Source organism: Fundulus heteroclitus, chromosome 5 (genome assembly GCF_011125445.2).
Source record: "Fundulus heteroclitus isolate FHET01 chromosome 5, MU-UCD_Fhet_4.1, whole genome shotgun sequence".
Lineage (NCBI taxonomy): Eukaryota > Metazoa > Chordata > Actinopteri > Cyprinodontiformes > Fundulidae > Fundulus > Fundulus heteroclitus.
This window is the reverse complement of record NC_046365.1, coordinates 40,851,526-40,866,110: the sequence shown is the minus strand read 5'-3', so window position 1 is coordinate 40,866,110 and position 14,585 is coordinate 40,851,526. Positions and strand designations below refer to the sequence as shown.

The window sequence follows — 14,585 nt, the reverse complement described above, 5'->3', positions numbered from 1 at the left end:
ATCCACATTTAAATGGTGTCTTTGAAGAACACAAGCACCAGTTTATGCCAATTAGTCCAAACTTAAGTAGTTTTCCCTCCCTTTGAGTTCAGAGTTAGTTTGAACTTCAGATGTTTCAAGACGGCAGAAATAATTCTCAGAGGAAGACTTTTATCGAAACGCGACGATGAAACAGACAAATGGAAAAACTCAGTTATCTTTTTCTCAAGTCTCAGTTCTTCAGTCTGGGATCGGTAACCGGAACCAGAACGGAAACGTTTGGACGTGACGGTGGAGCTCTGAACCGGTACGGGTGATGCTCGGTGGTGTTCGCAGGACTATGGCACTGTTAAAAAAGGATTTGGTTGATTTAAGGTTCTGCCATCAGGAGATCAAACACAAAAGGCACTTATCAGCCATCATAATCAGCAAAGCCAGTATCCTGCTTGGCTTCTGCAGAACCCAAACCTCTTTAAGAGGTTTTTTTTTTCTCCCCTCCCTTCTTCTCATTGTTCTCCTCAGCCTTCCCGTTTCCCAGGTGTTCGGTTTTCCGTCTTTTCTCTCTCTCAGTCTCTTTAAGATTATCTGTAAACCGTCACTAAAACATTTTCCTTCTCCGTCTTTTTAGAAGAGTACTTGTTCAGGGACGTATTGCTTAAGGGGGATCGTGGGTGACATTCTTGGGGACTTACGGCCCCAGCTCTATGGAGACATCACGCGGACTCCCGTGAAGCTCCGGCTTTCATTTTTTGCGCTCCAGATAATTAGACGGGACCCAGCCCTTGCGGGGGTGCAGGCTGTCCTGCACCTGGCAGTACCACCAGCCGTTGGGGTTTCTCTCCAGCACCTCCAGACACGTCCCCTCAGTGAAACCCATAGTCTCCTCGTCGCCACGGTAGTCCGCGATGGACACGTACACGTCCCTGCCCAGGTTGTTGTGGATGAGCTGGCTCTTCTCGATGGGCTTGGGGCGCACCGTGGACACCGGGATCCCGTTGCGCTGGCTGGCTCGGCTCAGGGCGTCGGGGACGTTGCTGGTGCTGAAGGCGCTCCCCGAGCAGCCCAGGCCGGAGCGCTCCACCGGCCTCGTCTGGCTCTCGACGACGACGTGCGGTCGCACGGTACTGAAGGAGGCGTTTCTGCGAACCCCGAGCGTGGCGGAACCAGAGCTGTAGTGGTCGCTTCTGCCGAGGGACTCGTTTCTCCGTAAGGAGCCGGTCGTGTAGTGGGAATCCTTGGATGTCTGCGAAGTGGTGACGAAAACCGACTGGGGCCTGACGGCCACCTGCCGCACCCCGTTTCTCATCCGCACGCCTCCGTTCACCAAGCCGGAGGGCTTGGAGAAACCTCCGGGTGGCTTGGACGGAATGGGAGGAGAGTTCCCCCTCAAACCTTGGTGCTGCTGGGTCAGACCCTGAATGTTGATGTTATTCAGGGCCATAACGTGCTGCTCATTCTTCTCCAGGCTGTTGGACTTCTTCCCACTATTCCTTTGCCCGTTTGACTCCAGCACACCGGCATCGCCCGCCCTCTTGACGGGTTCAAGGTAGTACGAGGGAGCCCAGCCCTCCTCTGAGGCCCAGCGGACGTACCACCAGCCGCTCTCCTGCTTCTCGAGAACCTCCACTTCCACCCCGGCCGGAAAGCTGATCTCAGAGTCCTGGATCTTCTTGTAAACGTCCACGGAGCGGTACAAGGTGGGGCCTTCCACGTCGGAGTCCCCTCGGCTGCCTTTAGAGTACACAGACGACAGGTCGGAGGTACTGCGCGAACACATGGAGCCCTCCGAGGAGATCACAGACGCCGTCTCCGACTCGTCCCCGCGGGTCGGCTTGAGGCTGTGCCGGTACTGACTGGTCGGCCTCAGCTGCCGTCTCAGAGAGCCGATGTCCATTCTCTCCGGGCTCTGCGGCTCCGACTTGGTCAGGAGGGGTTTGGGTCTGACGGAAGGCTTGGGTCTGGTGGAAGGGCTCTGGCCGATTCCTGGTTCAGCATCCCGCTTAAGGGCGGGACTTTTCTTCGGACCTCTGCCTTGCTCGTCTGATGAAGAGTGAGGGCTGCTGTCCTGAGACCTCATATCCACACGTCTGCCGAGCGTCTGGCTCCTCCTGCTCATCTCCGGCGTCCTGTTCTGCCTGGTTAAACCGGCTAGAGGGGACGACCCCGATGGTTTCCTCGGGACTGTTGAGGAGTGGTAGCTCCGCGGGGAACTGGGTTCACTGGACCCTTTAACTCTGGGTCCTTCGATGCCACTGCTGAGCCTGAAGCCATCGTTCTCGTAGATGCACTCCCCTTTACTGACCTCTTCCACGGACCTGAACGAGGTTCTTCGATGAGCGAAAACCGGGGACGCTTTGCAGACCGGAGGTGAAGCTTTAGTGGAAGGAGGGGAGCTGTGGTACTTCTCAGCCACCGTCTTGCAGGCCTTCACCTCGTTCTTCAGGAACTCGCTGTCAGAGTCGCCCTCGCATCCCACAGCGGGAACGTCATACTCTGGTTCCTCGTACACAGGCCTGCTGGGGTGCTCCGAGGCTTTGGAGGGCGGGATCAGAGGTTGGGGGGGTTCTTCGGAGTCTTTTTTGACCGGAGGAGCCGGCGGAGGGACTTTGGGTCGAGTGAGAGTGCTGCTCCGTCTGCTCAGGTTGGGCTTCTTGCGCTTGTCGATGTACGAGCAGGGCGCCCAGCCTTCCATCTCACCGATCTGCACGTACCACCAACCTCCTGGGTTCTTCTCTATCACCTACACAACAAACATAAACTCGTCTTAATGGGGTCAGAGTCACGTGCCATTAACTTAGGGCTGAGCTTAAATTAATCAGGTTTTTATGGTTCGCCTTTCTGCCAAAATAAACAAATCATCAGCGCCTCGTCCCACGCGTGCATGTTTATGCGACGTTGTTAATTTATAAGAGAACATCTCAGATCACATGCTTAATAAATCACAAATACAAAGAAAATAGTAAAAGTCATAAATAATAAATGCAACAATCAACATCATATTTAAATAAACCCACAGTTTGCACACGTTCTCTCCGTACGCAAGCTAGTTTTACATGATTCAATATCTAAATAAAAAATAAATAAACTGAAGAACTATATACAGAACCCGTATCAAACATCTATATACAACTATATTCAAAACTATGGACAGAAAAGGCACATTATAGACCTCTAGTGGTGTGTTTTATTACTGGATCAAACTACCTAACCTCACCTCTCCTGCTGCAATGACAACTCACTGTAGTAATAATAACTGGACTTTGCTTTATAATTTAATCTATTTTAAGATTTTATTGTAATAAATCTTGACGTCTATTTTGTGGCGCCCCCTGGAGGCCGTGGCGCCCTCAGCATTTGCTTATTTTGCCTAGTGAGTGCCTTGGCTCTCATTGACTGCTTCTGTCTGGGCTATGTTTGCTTTTTTTAAAGTGGTCTAAAGTATTAAAGTAGTTGAAGTAAGCCGGCAATAAACTAAGGTTTGGATGTTCTGCAGGCGTTGTTGAGAACAGCAGCCTGGTGCACAACCGAGGAGACGGACCCAGGGGCCACTGGAGGAGAAAAACTGGTGTTTTTAAGCTCTGGATGCACTCAGAGGTTGGACAGGTCGTCTTTTCCTTTTCTTTCCTGCACATTTGACATATTGGTTAGTGCCTGCATGTGTTAAAATCAAATAAGCATGATCCATTTTGATGTTAGTCTATTTTAATATATCTTAACTAAAAGGTGCAGGAGAACCCAATTATTTTGTCTCCCATATCAGGAGCTGAGACCTGTCTTAGTTTATTTCCAGTTGGGTTTAATGAGTGACATTTTGAATACTTTCATCTCTATAAAGAAATAAGGGCTTCATCTTATTTTTGTCAACATTTTGTTTGCATTTCATTTGTGGAGGAGGCTGGGGTTAGAAAAATGTATTGCCAGCACTAAAATCCAGTGAAATGCTAATAAACGGATCCCATAAATGATTCCCGTGACGTTTAATGTCTCATTTATAATCATGAAGCCCCCTTAAGGTATCTCCAGTGGTGTCTTTATCTTTCCGCCTGAGTCTCTACAGAGAAATCTCTCTGCATGATCTCATTAAAACACGTCTCAAGGTCGCACTCCGCTGACATACATATGCAATCAGCCCTCTCTCATCTCTGCAGCGACACTCTGCATCTGTCCTCTTACATCAGCCTTTTGTCCTCCACGGAAACTGATGCCATCGGAGATGGAGGACTGGAAATCCGCTATGGTGTAGTACTCTGCTTCCACAGCAGGGGGCTCTGGTGGCTTGGGTAACTGGAGGCCCTGAGGAGGAGACAGAAGAGCTCCAATCATGCAAGAAATGTGACTACTTGTATAAAATCTGTATTCCTCACAGTTAGGGGGAAATCACAACTTATAACAACATTTGTGGGTTTTTTTTAGTCGGCAGAAAGTTTGTGAATTGTCTCACCAAGTTGGCTTCTCTTCTTGGGGGAGGCTTTTGTCTCAGATTTGGAGACCCTGAAGAACACAATAAATCTTCTCAGACTGATCAGAGTAAACAGAGCAGCAAATAAAATCCGGTAAAGAGAAACTTTACACGTGATTCTTAGTTAGTGAGAGGAAGCAAAAACCACACAGAAAATGAAAATGCTCGTGTTAGAGCTCCAAGCAGGTTAGCATTGCCAAAAATAATTAATTTCATCGTCTCCATCAAATTCACCACCAGCCAGACTCACCTACAGCTTCCAGTCCTACACAAAGAATGACATCTTTTACTTTTACACACAGAAACAACCCACTGTCCTCTGTAGGAAGTTGAACACGAGCCCTCACCGATTTCCACTCTGTGTGGAGCCACTCGTGCCACAGCTGGAGACCCGGCTTCTCCTCTGACTTTGCTCTCGCTCAGGGCAGAACTCGCAGCTATTCCCAGGCAGGGACTGTTGGTGTCTCGGCCGGCGCTCAGCCTCCTGCCGGTCTCGGCGTTGATTTCGGAGTTGTAGGGCATGGGCAGGCTGATCTCGCTCTTGGTGATGTGGCGCTCCGGCGTGTTGCTTCCCTCTCCGTCTGTCTGGATGTCCTTCTCGCTGACCGACTTCTTCTGCAGCAGGTTGCTGATCTCCATGATGTTTCCGATGATCTCCACGGGGCCCGTCAGGGTCTTCTTACGAGGCGAGAAGTCGTCTTTTAGTTTCTTCAAGTAGGAGGCCGGGGCCCATCCCTCCTTTCCTAAATATCTGTTGGTGGAGCAGACAAACAAAAGTCCTCAGTGTCTTATGTTGCTGTTTATTTTGTCTGTAGCTGATTTTTACATCACAGCATCACTGACAGGTCAGACCAAATATAATCCCTTCCACAGATATTAGAACTACAAAAAAATGCTATGATGTGTATGAAACTGTTATTGCTCCATTTCTAGGAGAGATATACGATGGACGGAGAGATGTGCATCTTGTTCATCTTTACTTTTATTTTTTCACCTGGATATTCGGCCTATTTTAATAATGTATGATACTACCATATGTAATGTGCATGATAAGGCAGCTGCATCCCTAGCTGGTTACCTTAGCATCTAGGGACAGTATAAACGATTAATATTCAGATCAGAACATGTTTGTCCATTAGCATGATGTAAGCAGGTATTATGCAGCAGAGATTATAAAGTCTGACTGATGCTGGGAGGAACAACCTGCAGAAATGCTCCTTAGAGCATCCAGGATGCAGCAGTCTGTCCCTGAAAGAGCTCTGCAGCAGCTCCATGCATGGAGGAGACGTTGTCCCTCTGTGAGGGGATCTTCCTTCCAGTCCTTCTGTCTCCCACCACCTGCACTGGTCCAGGGAACATCCCAGGACAGAACTGGTCCTCCTAATGAGTTTATCCAGCCGCTTCCTCTCAGCTACAGACCAGCTGCTGCTCCACCAGACCAGAGAAGATGGCTGATGCCACCACAGAGATAAAGAAGGTCTTCAGGAGCCCAGAAGACCTCAGCCTTAGTTTGCTCTGACCCTTCCTGCGAAGAGCATCAGTGTTATGAATCCAGTCCAGTTCATGGTTCAGGTGAACACTCAGGTACTGAGAAGAGTCTAATATCTCCACATCAGCTCCCTGGATGTTCATTTGTGTCAGTGAGGTGGATCCATGTCTGTGAAAGTTCACCATCAGCTCCTTTGTTTTCCCTGCATTTAGCAGGACATGGTTCTGCTGGCACCAGCCTACAAAGTTCTGGATCCACTGACTCGTCCTCATGCCAAAGAGACCGACTATGGCAGAGTCACCAGAGAACTTCTGCAGGTGACAACCAGAAAAGAACAGTTAGCTTTGAAACGAGCCGGTTCTTTAACTGTCCTGTAACCTTGAGCCACGACAGCCTGGTGATTCAGGCTCTCAACCAAAGATTTTCTCCCAGTTGTTTCACAATAAAAGATTTTATCGCTGATGAAGCTTTGTAAAAAAAGCTTTACAAAAAAAAATGTATTTCCTTCAAAAGCTTAAACTGCAAAAACGGAACTAAAAAAACTTTGAAATGAGCGCATTTATCCTTGATTTGAGCAGGTAAATAAGATTATTTTCCAATGGAAAAAGATTTTTGCACTTAAAATAGGAACAACTCATCTACATCATCTTATTGCAAGTGCAGTATGTCTAATCATCTGATTTTAGGGGTCAAAATATTAATTCCTTTGGCAGATGATCTTATTTACCTGCTCAAGTCAGGGACAAACGCACTAATTTCAAGACATTTTTACTTATTTTTTGTTTTGTTTTTGCAATGTAAAAGTACTGCAAGGAAATAATAATAATAATAATAATAATAATAATAATAATAATAATAATAATAATAATAATAATAATAATAATAATAATAATAATGCTTTAAAAAAAACAAATCCCAATGAAATCCTAAAACGAGTGTATAATGACACATAGTTCTTCACATGTATTCGTATATTTTTAAGTACTGGCCAGTTCGAGGATTTCTTGGGTTTGTAAATGTAAACTCTTGTTGCGATGCCAGAAAGCAGCAAGTCACAGCAAGCTGCCACTTTTAACGCCCCACAGGAATACAAGGAAAGAAACACGCATGTCAGGCGTAGTCAACGGGACGCCCACCAGTCACTGAAGAACGTCACATCAACACGATGACAACCAAACGGCTCGCTGGTCTTTAAGGCCTCGCCTCGAGCCCAGAGAAAAGTAAAAGTCACCTTAAAGCGGGTCCATTTGTGTCCAGTTGACCCACCTGATGTACCACCAGCCCTCCAGGTTCTTCTGGATTACCTCCACGGTGACCCCTTTCTCAAAGCTCACCTCATCCGCCCCTTGGCTGGTGTACGGCTGGACAGTCAGATATTTCTCCTCTGTTGACGAAGGAGGGTAAAGAGTCAAAAGAGGAACAAAGAGTTTCTTTTTTTGGAGGAGAAATGGCAGCAGGGTCATTCGTTGAGCTTTTCTCAACGTTGCTAATTACTTGCAGCAGATTGCAGCCTTCATCTCCCTTGAGAGGTTACTCCTCTTCAATTTACAGCCCTACATCAGGCTTTTCTTACAGAAGATGAGCTATTTGGGCTTAAATCTGTCCTCTCAGATCCCTATCTGACCATCACTCCCCTCTCACGCTCTGCTACCCCTCATAGACCCTGCAAGGGAAGGAAATCCCTCCATGGAGAGCAGAGGAGGCGTCTGGGATTTCTGGAGACCAAACAAAACAAAGACTGGTCAGAAAAGGATGAGAACAACTGCACACTGCAAAAACGGAACTAAAATTAAGTACATTTTTCTTGAAATGAGTGCAGTTTTCTTGATTTGAGCAGGTAAATAAGACTATTTGCCAATGGGATAAGATATTTGCACTTAAAGTGGGAACATTTCATCTCCATCATCATTTTTCAAGTGCAGAATATCTAATTATCTTATTTTAGGGGTAGAACTACTAATCCCATTGGCAAATAGTCTTATTTACCAGCTCAAATCAATGAAAAATGGACTAATTTCTAGAAAATGTTACTTACTTTTAGTTCCCTTTTTGCAGTGCAGCATGGTTAGATTTATTGTTGCTATATGAAAAGTGAACAGAGAATATGTTAAGTTCACCAGAGAGAGGTCAGAGACAGCTGGATCACTGAAGAAAATGAGAGGAAATGGATTAATTCTGAAAGATCCTGGAGTTTCGTCTATAATCGGAGTATTTTATTTATCTCCATGTTCCTCAGACTCAGCACTGCAGCAACAGCTCAGTGTGAGAAGTGCATGGTCAGCGGGATTCTGGAGATCAAATCAGGGGTTTAACGTCTCTAATAAGACCCAAACCCAAACAGAGTTAAAGGAGACAGCCCTACTGGGGTTAATTCATTGCTCAGGCAGGTAGAGACAGCTTTACCTGGCCGAGCACAGGTGGTACAAACAGGAGTTGTTTTAACAAAAAATACTGTAGAAATACTGGGAGGAAACTCTGATGAACACCCAGAACCTGCTGCAGGGACTAGATGACCGTCTGGTCTGGGAACGCCTTAGGATCCCAGGAATGAGCTGGAGGATGTCACGGGGGGAGCGTCTGGGTTTCCCTCCTGGATCCGTCTCCCCCAAAACCCAATCAGATACTGGAAGGCAATGATGGATGGATATAGAACCACTCTCTGTTATTAGCAACGAGTCCAGTCTTTGTTTTTTTGTGGTTTGGGAACACTAAATGTCCTCAGTTCGTTATCATCAGAGTTTCATTAACATGGTTTCTACGCTGCCACGGTGTGTTTAATGTTTTAACAACAGATCAGGACACTGACTTCACTTCCATCCAGCTCTGGCATCTATTTTCCAACAAAAACAGGTCAGCCTCCAGAGGAGAACTGACGGATTTAGATGTGATTTGGTCCGGACACAGAGCCACGATGGGAAAGGGAAAGGCTGGTTTTTGCAAAGAGCTGACACACCTAGAAAGATAAGATAAGATAGTCTTTATTGATCTCACAATGGAGAAATTCACTCGTCACATCGGCTCATACAAGAAGGTGCAGAGTAGGGAAGGTGCATTCAATTATATACAGTGAATCTTCATATATACAATGGATCAGAAAGAATACCAAAAAAATACAAAAAAGGAAATAGGAATGGGCATATGATGTCTCATTTACATTCTTAGTGGTCTATATATATATATATATATATATAAACATATCTATATACTCAAATATATACATATATCTATGCGCCTACTTACATACGCACCTACGCGTATGTATGTGCATATACATTGTATACATTTGTACATACATACATACATACATACATACATGTGGGCTGACTTATGTTCAGGTGGTGATAGCAGCAGAAGTCACTACATCAGGATTATTGCACGGGTTGTAGGACAGTGTATTAAATAGATTATTGCACCTTGGTTATTGCACATTAATTGTTACAGTTATGGTCACAGTTGCAGTTACAGTGCAGCATTGTAAAATCTTATAGCAGCAGGAATAAATGACCTGCGGTAGCGCTCCTTTTTACAGACAGGATGTCTAAGTCTTGCACTGAAGGAGCTGCTCAGCTCCTCTACAGGAGGACGCTCATGAATCTGATGCGTTGCAGGCAGCTGGCCGAGCATCCAACAGTCAGTTCAGGAAAATGAGAGCGGACCAGGAATTATGGAGAATGCTTGATTCCTGCTTGCTTGAAAACAGCCACACACTTTAGTTCATCCCAATAAGATGGGTCCAATGGGTTCAAACCCATTAAGGATGTCCAGAGCTGATACCTGCATCCTGATTGAGTTTACCTTTTTTCCAGAGCTCCTGCGGCTGTTCTGCTGTCTCCCATTATGATTCACATCGTTCATATGCCAGCCAGCCGGGAGCTCAGAAATCACTGCCTGATTTCTTCAGGACAGCTTGCAAAATTGTAAATGACATTGGCGTGAAAACAAGTTCTCACAGATTTATTGTGTTTCTGCATTTTTTGATTTAAGATCTCCACAATCACATAGACCGTGTAACACGGAGCAAGCATAGCGTGTTAGTTAACCATGTGGCCGTGGCATTGATTAAGGCCTGTAAACGACGAGGGACAAAAAGCCCTGATTAGGTCATCCCTATTAATTAGGACAATTATCCTTCTATTAGCTGCCCTCTGTGTCGGAGGCTGATGTGAAGGGCTATCGGCTGCATCCCCTGTGGACGGAGAGGGACGTTTAGCCGTCTCCCAAAGTTGTGGGTGTGATTCCAGCTTCCTCTTGTGACATGTTGACGTACCCCTGGGCAAAGTCATTAACCCCTGGATGCCTCTCAGAGTGTGGACCGAGTGAATAAACATGACCAGCAGTCATTAAAGAGGTTTCCATCGTGTTCAGAAACACTGAAAGCAGGATGAGTTTGAGCAGCGGTGGCGTGTTAGCCGAGCTGGTAGCCAGTAAAGTTTAAAACCAGGAGGAATTCAAGGAGGAGGCCTCCAGCACGGTTTAATGGCCTCATTCTCTGGCGGCGGCGGCGGTGGCTAGCCCGCTGACTCATTTCAGAGGCAACACGGAGGCTGAGGTGATTAAAAGCAGCCTCCTGATTGGGCTGCGGCCTCGCTTTAACACTTTTCCATACGCTCATTTCGGGGCCAAGCGTCGCAGTTTTGAGGAGACGCATCTAGCGAGGGAACAGAGGTGCAGACCAGACGGAAGGACTGCTGAGGCCGATCAGAGCAGAAGCAGGAAACCTTTAGATGTTTTGCAGATCTGAAATAAAGCTTACGGGACCTTCAGAAAGACCGGAGACCCATCGAACAAAAACTATTAATCATTACATAGTAATAAATTAAAGACGCTGACAGAATCAATCAAATCACAATAAACTAAACTCTGAAGTATCAAGATCTTCTAGGCTTGGCTGAGCTTTGCACCTCTTTATTCACCACTGGGTTTCCTCACGTAGAAAACTTGATAAAACTTGATAATGTTTGGAGGATTTGATTTAATAGACTCTGTGAAGCCTTGAGATGCCGTGTGTTGTAAACTGGCTCTATATAAATAAACTGATTTGGTTTGACTAATAAAATAAAGGATATCTTAGCTAATGCTCAATAATAAAAACCTGACTCTCACATTTTTTTTGCTGATTTTCTAGAAAATCGTAGATTAGGTAGCAACACGGTTAAAGCTGTAAGGGACCAGAGGGGGAAAAAAGGTTTAATGCATTTGACTTATTTAGCTGCCCGGGGTGAGCTGAGAAGCCTTTCACGTGCGACGGGGAAATATTTGAGATTTCGCTGTCTGCGCCGTGCGCTGGCCACCCAACCAGCCGCTGCTGGCACCGTCCCAGAGCAAGTTGCTGGTGGAGGAGAGATGAGTTGTTTACCCTAACCCTGAAAAAAGCTGAGCATGAACACTGCAGGCTGGTTTTCTCGCTGTATGTGTGGGAACTGCAACCAGCGTATTACAAACCCGTCAGAAACAGATGCGTTAAAAGCGTTTTCCATCACTTTAAAAGGATAATGTTGTCGTTAACGTGTTAGAGAACGACCGTCCCACCAGGTCGATTACCTCCCTAATGTGTTTATACCATTTAAACTTTTCTACATTTTGTCACAAAACAAAATCATCCTGTTTTCATCTTTTTTTTTTTTTACAAAGACAAAGCTTTTACAGGGAGAAGTCACACCTCCACGCTTTTCCTCAAAAAGTAAAAACTACATTTAGCTGTGAGTTGCAGAACCTTCTGCTGACCAAGCATATTTTTAGTGCTTAAGTAGGCGATACGACAGAATAAACTGACCCTTTGGTTCTGGGTTTCAGAAAGAAATCAGGGAAAATAGGTTTGAGTGTACGTAATCTGCACTGTTGGGTGCTTTTACACCCAACTGTACAGGTATGTCCTAGAAGATCCTGAGACTAAATTATCAGGTTCAAACTGTGCATGTGAAGGCAAAATTTAGTGCATGAAATCTGCTGAAATTTAAAAGTTTCTGATTTTTACAGCATTAACATTGAGATTTTGTGACATCCGCCTCAAGCTGTACAATCTGTGACAACCCCCCCCCCCCAAAAAAAATAACAAAACTTTGACTGAAATTATGTAATAACTATAAAAGCTACCAGATGACGACTTTCACTGAACCGATTAAAATCTGAAATCTGCTGGAAATGACGGTAAGATTTCCACAAAACATTCAGCGAATTTCACAATTTTCCATTGGAAACATTTCACACTTTTATGCATATTTAATGAAGTCTTAGCACACGCTTCCTGATTGAGCCGTAGATTTTAATGATTTATCGGTATGTCTCAATTGACCACTAGAGCTGCAGTTTCGTTGTTAATTGGCTGTCGTTCTGTGCAGGTTTTTGTGTCAGGATTGTGTTTGGATGTTCACCTCTGCTCTGCTGGCGGTTCACTATACCACCGAGGGTCCAGCGGCGGTCCAGCCTCTTCAGATGAGCCTTTCTTCTCTTAGTAACTGAGGATGAGCAGCAGCAGCAACCAAAAGATAAAAGAAGCAAATAAGTAAATTAGTATAAGAAGCTTGGTTTGGCAAAGTGAAGAAAGAAACTGCTGTTAGGAACAGAAAAAAAATAGCTCTTAGTGGGAATTCAGTTTTTCATCCACAGCAGGAACCTCAGAGGACGTGTAAAGCATATTTTTATGTATTTGGATTATTTACTTTTAAACTTTTCACACAGATCGCTGCTTAAAGTGGACACAGGAGACTCATGTAGTGTAAAACAGACATCTCTTTTGAATCTTATCTGAATCAGAGCCATTTCTCTTAACTGTTCGCCGCGGTTTATCTGTCGCCGCTAATCAGCGGCGCTGGGAGATCCGTTTTCACAAGGTCTCAATGCAATGACTCTGACACCTTGCTTCACGTGCTTGGCAGTTGATTTAATCAGTCCTAAGTATGTGGAGCTAGTTTAAGATAAGAGTATTTACCACGCCCAGACCCCTGCCGTCTCATGACAGCGTGGCCATCCCAAATGTCTCCCGCCAGCATGTCGCGGCTCCTTTTGGGCGCTCTATTCAGGATAAGATACCTTGTTTTGCTTTACCTTCTTGCACCGAGGGCCTGGAATCGCTTCTACTGTAACGCCTCCTCTCAGGTCAACATACCAACGGAGAGCCTACGAGTTGATAATAGTTGGTTTGGGCTGGTTGGAATATCAGGAATATACCAACCAGCCCAAGCAGCTGTGCAGAGTTCCAGTATCTTGGTTGGGTAAAATGAGAGACAGATAGGAATCCAGAACTTTGTCAGCGAGAACGAGGTTGTTGCTTCAGCCTGAGGTGGAGATAAGAAGCCCAGCTATAATTGGAAGCTCCATATTTACTGATCCGTCTCACAGGCACGGTGATTGCATGTGAATCGACACAAAGAGATAAGCTGCTGACTAATTGAGAAGTATTTATAACAAACTGTGCCATGAACAGTGGCGGCTGGCCAGTAGGGGGCGCTCGGGCGCCGCCCCCTTTAAATCGTTTAGATAATAAATGATTTCTGAACTGCAAAGTACTTAGAAATGTATTTATTCATACTGTGTGTCCAATAGACATGTTAGAATTTATTAAAATAGTAAATACATAATTCTATTTAATTGCTCACATTGTGCACACTTCCTCCTTTCCTATGTGCGGGGCGCCGGTCTAATGTGAGTGAATGTAGGCGCAGCAACTTGGGCAAGCACGTGATCTGAGGCTGACTTTTAATTGGTTAGCTAGGTTTTTTCATAGGGGCGCACTGCTCTGCGTCCCGGACACACCCATTCTGTTGCGTCATTACTGGTAGAGTGTCAGTACTGGCTACTTTTTTTAAAAACATTGTGTGATTGGACAATCCCCGATTCGACTCAGCTCAGCTGCAGTTCGTTAGGTTGATTCACGGTTATGCTTGCAAAGTTGAGTAGTTTCAAAATGAGAGAAAATTCTGTTTTGTCTTTACAAAAAAATGCTTTTACAAAGCGTTCACTTGAAGAAAAAAAACAGGATAAAGGAGCTTGGACCGGATCGTCTTAATTTACAAATTCAGCAGCAGGCAAGTGATCTCTCCACTCCATGGTTGGACAAAGCAGTGTAGGTAGTAGTCAGCCAGTGAAGAAGCGTCGGATACTCAGTGTAGAAGACCATGAAAGGATTGCTGCAGAGGTGAGTTGTTGTGGAAAATCACTGTTACACTGGTTTATAGTAATGTTATTTAATATATTAGGAAGATGTGCGTTGTAGTTAGAAATACCTTTAGTTGTGTCTATGCTGTGTAGGTATGTTGATGTAATGTTTGTCAGCAAGATATTTTATTATTTAAGTTGTACTGAAGTTTATGGGTAATGGGGAATAAAACATTTGGTTACTGAATTTTGTATAATCTTGTCCCACAAAAATGCTGTAACACATTTCATAACACAGCCTTAAAAAATGGCAGCAAATGTTATTAAAATCAGGAAAACAATCTAGAAGAAGTCTTTTCAGAAACTGTCACGCTCTTGAAGATCCTCATCACCACACCCATGACCACAGCAGAAAGCTGAAAGGTGCTTTTTAACTCTGAAAAGAATCAAGACTTTTCTGAGAAACTCAATGACTCAGGACAGGCTGAATGCAGTGGCCATGTTGTCAATGGAGAAAAGACTAGTCACAGAGATGACTGACTTTAACAAGAATATAATTGAGAA

At 45.0% G+C, this 14,585-nt stretch overlaps 1 protein-coding gene across 8 annotated transcripts in view; it reads right to left on the bottom strand.

Annotated features, from left to right (window-relative positions):
* Positions 1-572: 572 nt before the first annotated feature.
* The window catches only part of sh3pxd2aa (SH3 and PX domains 2Aa), a 121,275-nt gene continuing 107,262 nt past the window's right edge, over positions 573-14,585 (bottom strand). For 6 of the 8 annotated variants that reach the window (XM_036137604.1, XM_036137607.1, XM_036137605.1 and 3 more), the window contains 7 exons: positions 12,299-12,382; positions 7,194-7,311; positions 4,786-5,189; positions 4,689-4,703; positions 4,421-4,470; positions 4,153-4,272; positions 573-2,719 (listed from right to left, as the gene is read on the bottom strand). In XM_036137604.1, coding sequence (XP_035993497.1) covers positions 722-2,719; positions 4,153-4,272; positions 4,421-4,470; positions 4,689-4,703; positions 4,786-5,189; positions 7,194-7,311; positions 12,299-12,382 — 2,789 coding nt within the window. In that variant the 3' untranslated portion in view covers positions 573-721. The remainder of the gene's footprint in view (positions 2,720-4,152; positions 4,273-4,420; positions 4,471-4,688; positions 4,704-4,785; positions 5,190-7,193; positions 7,312-12,298; positions 12,383-14,585) is intronic. The other 2 variants (XM_036137606.1, XM_036137608.1) reach the window with 1 other exon arrangement.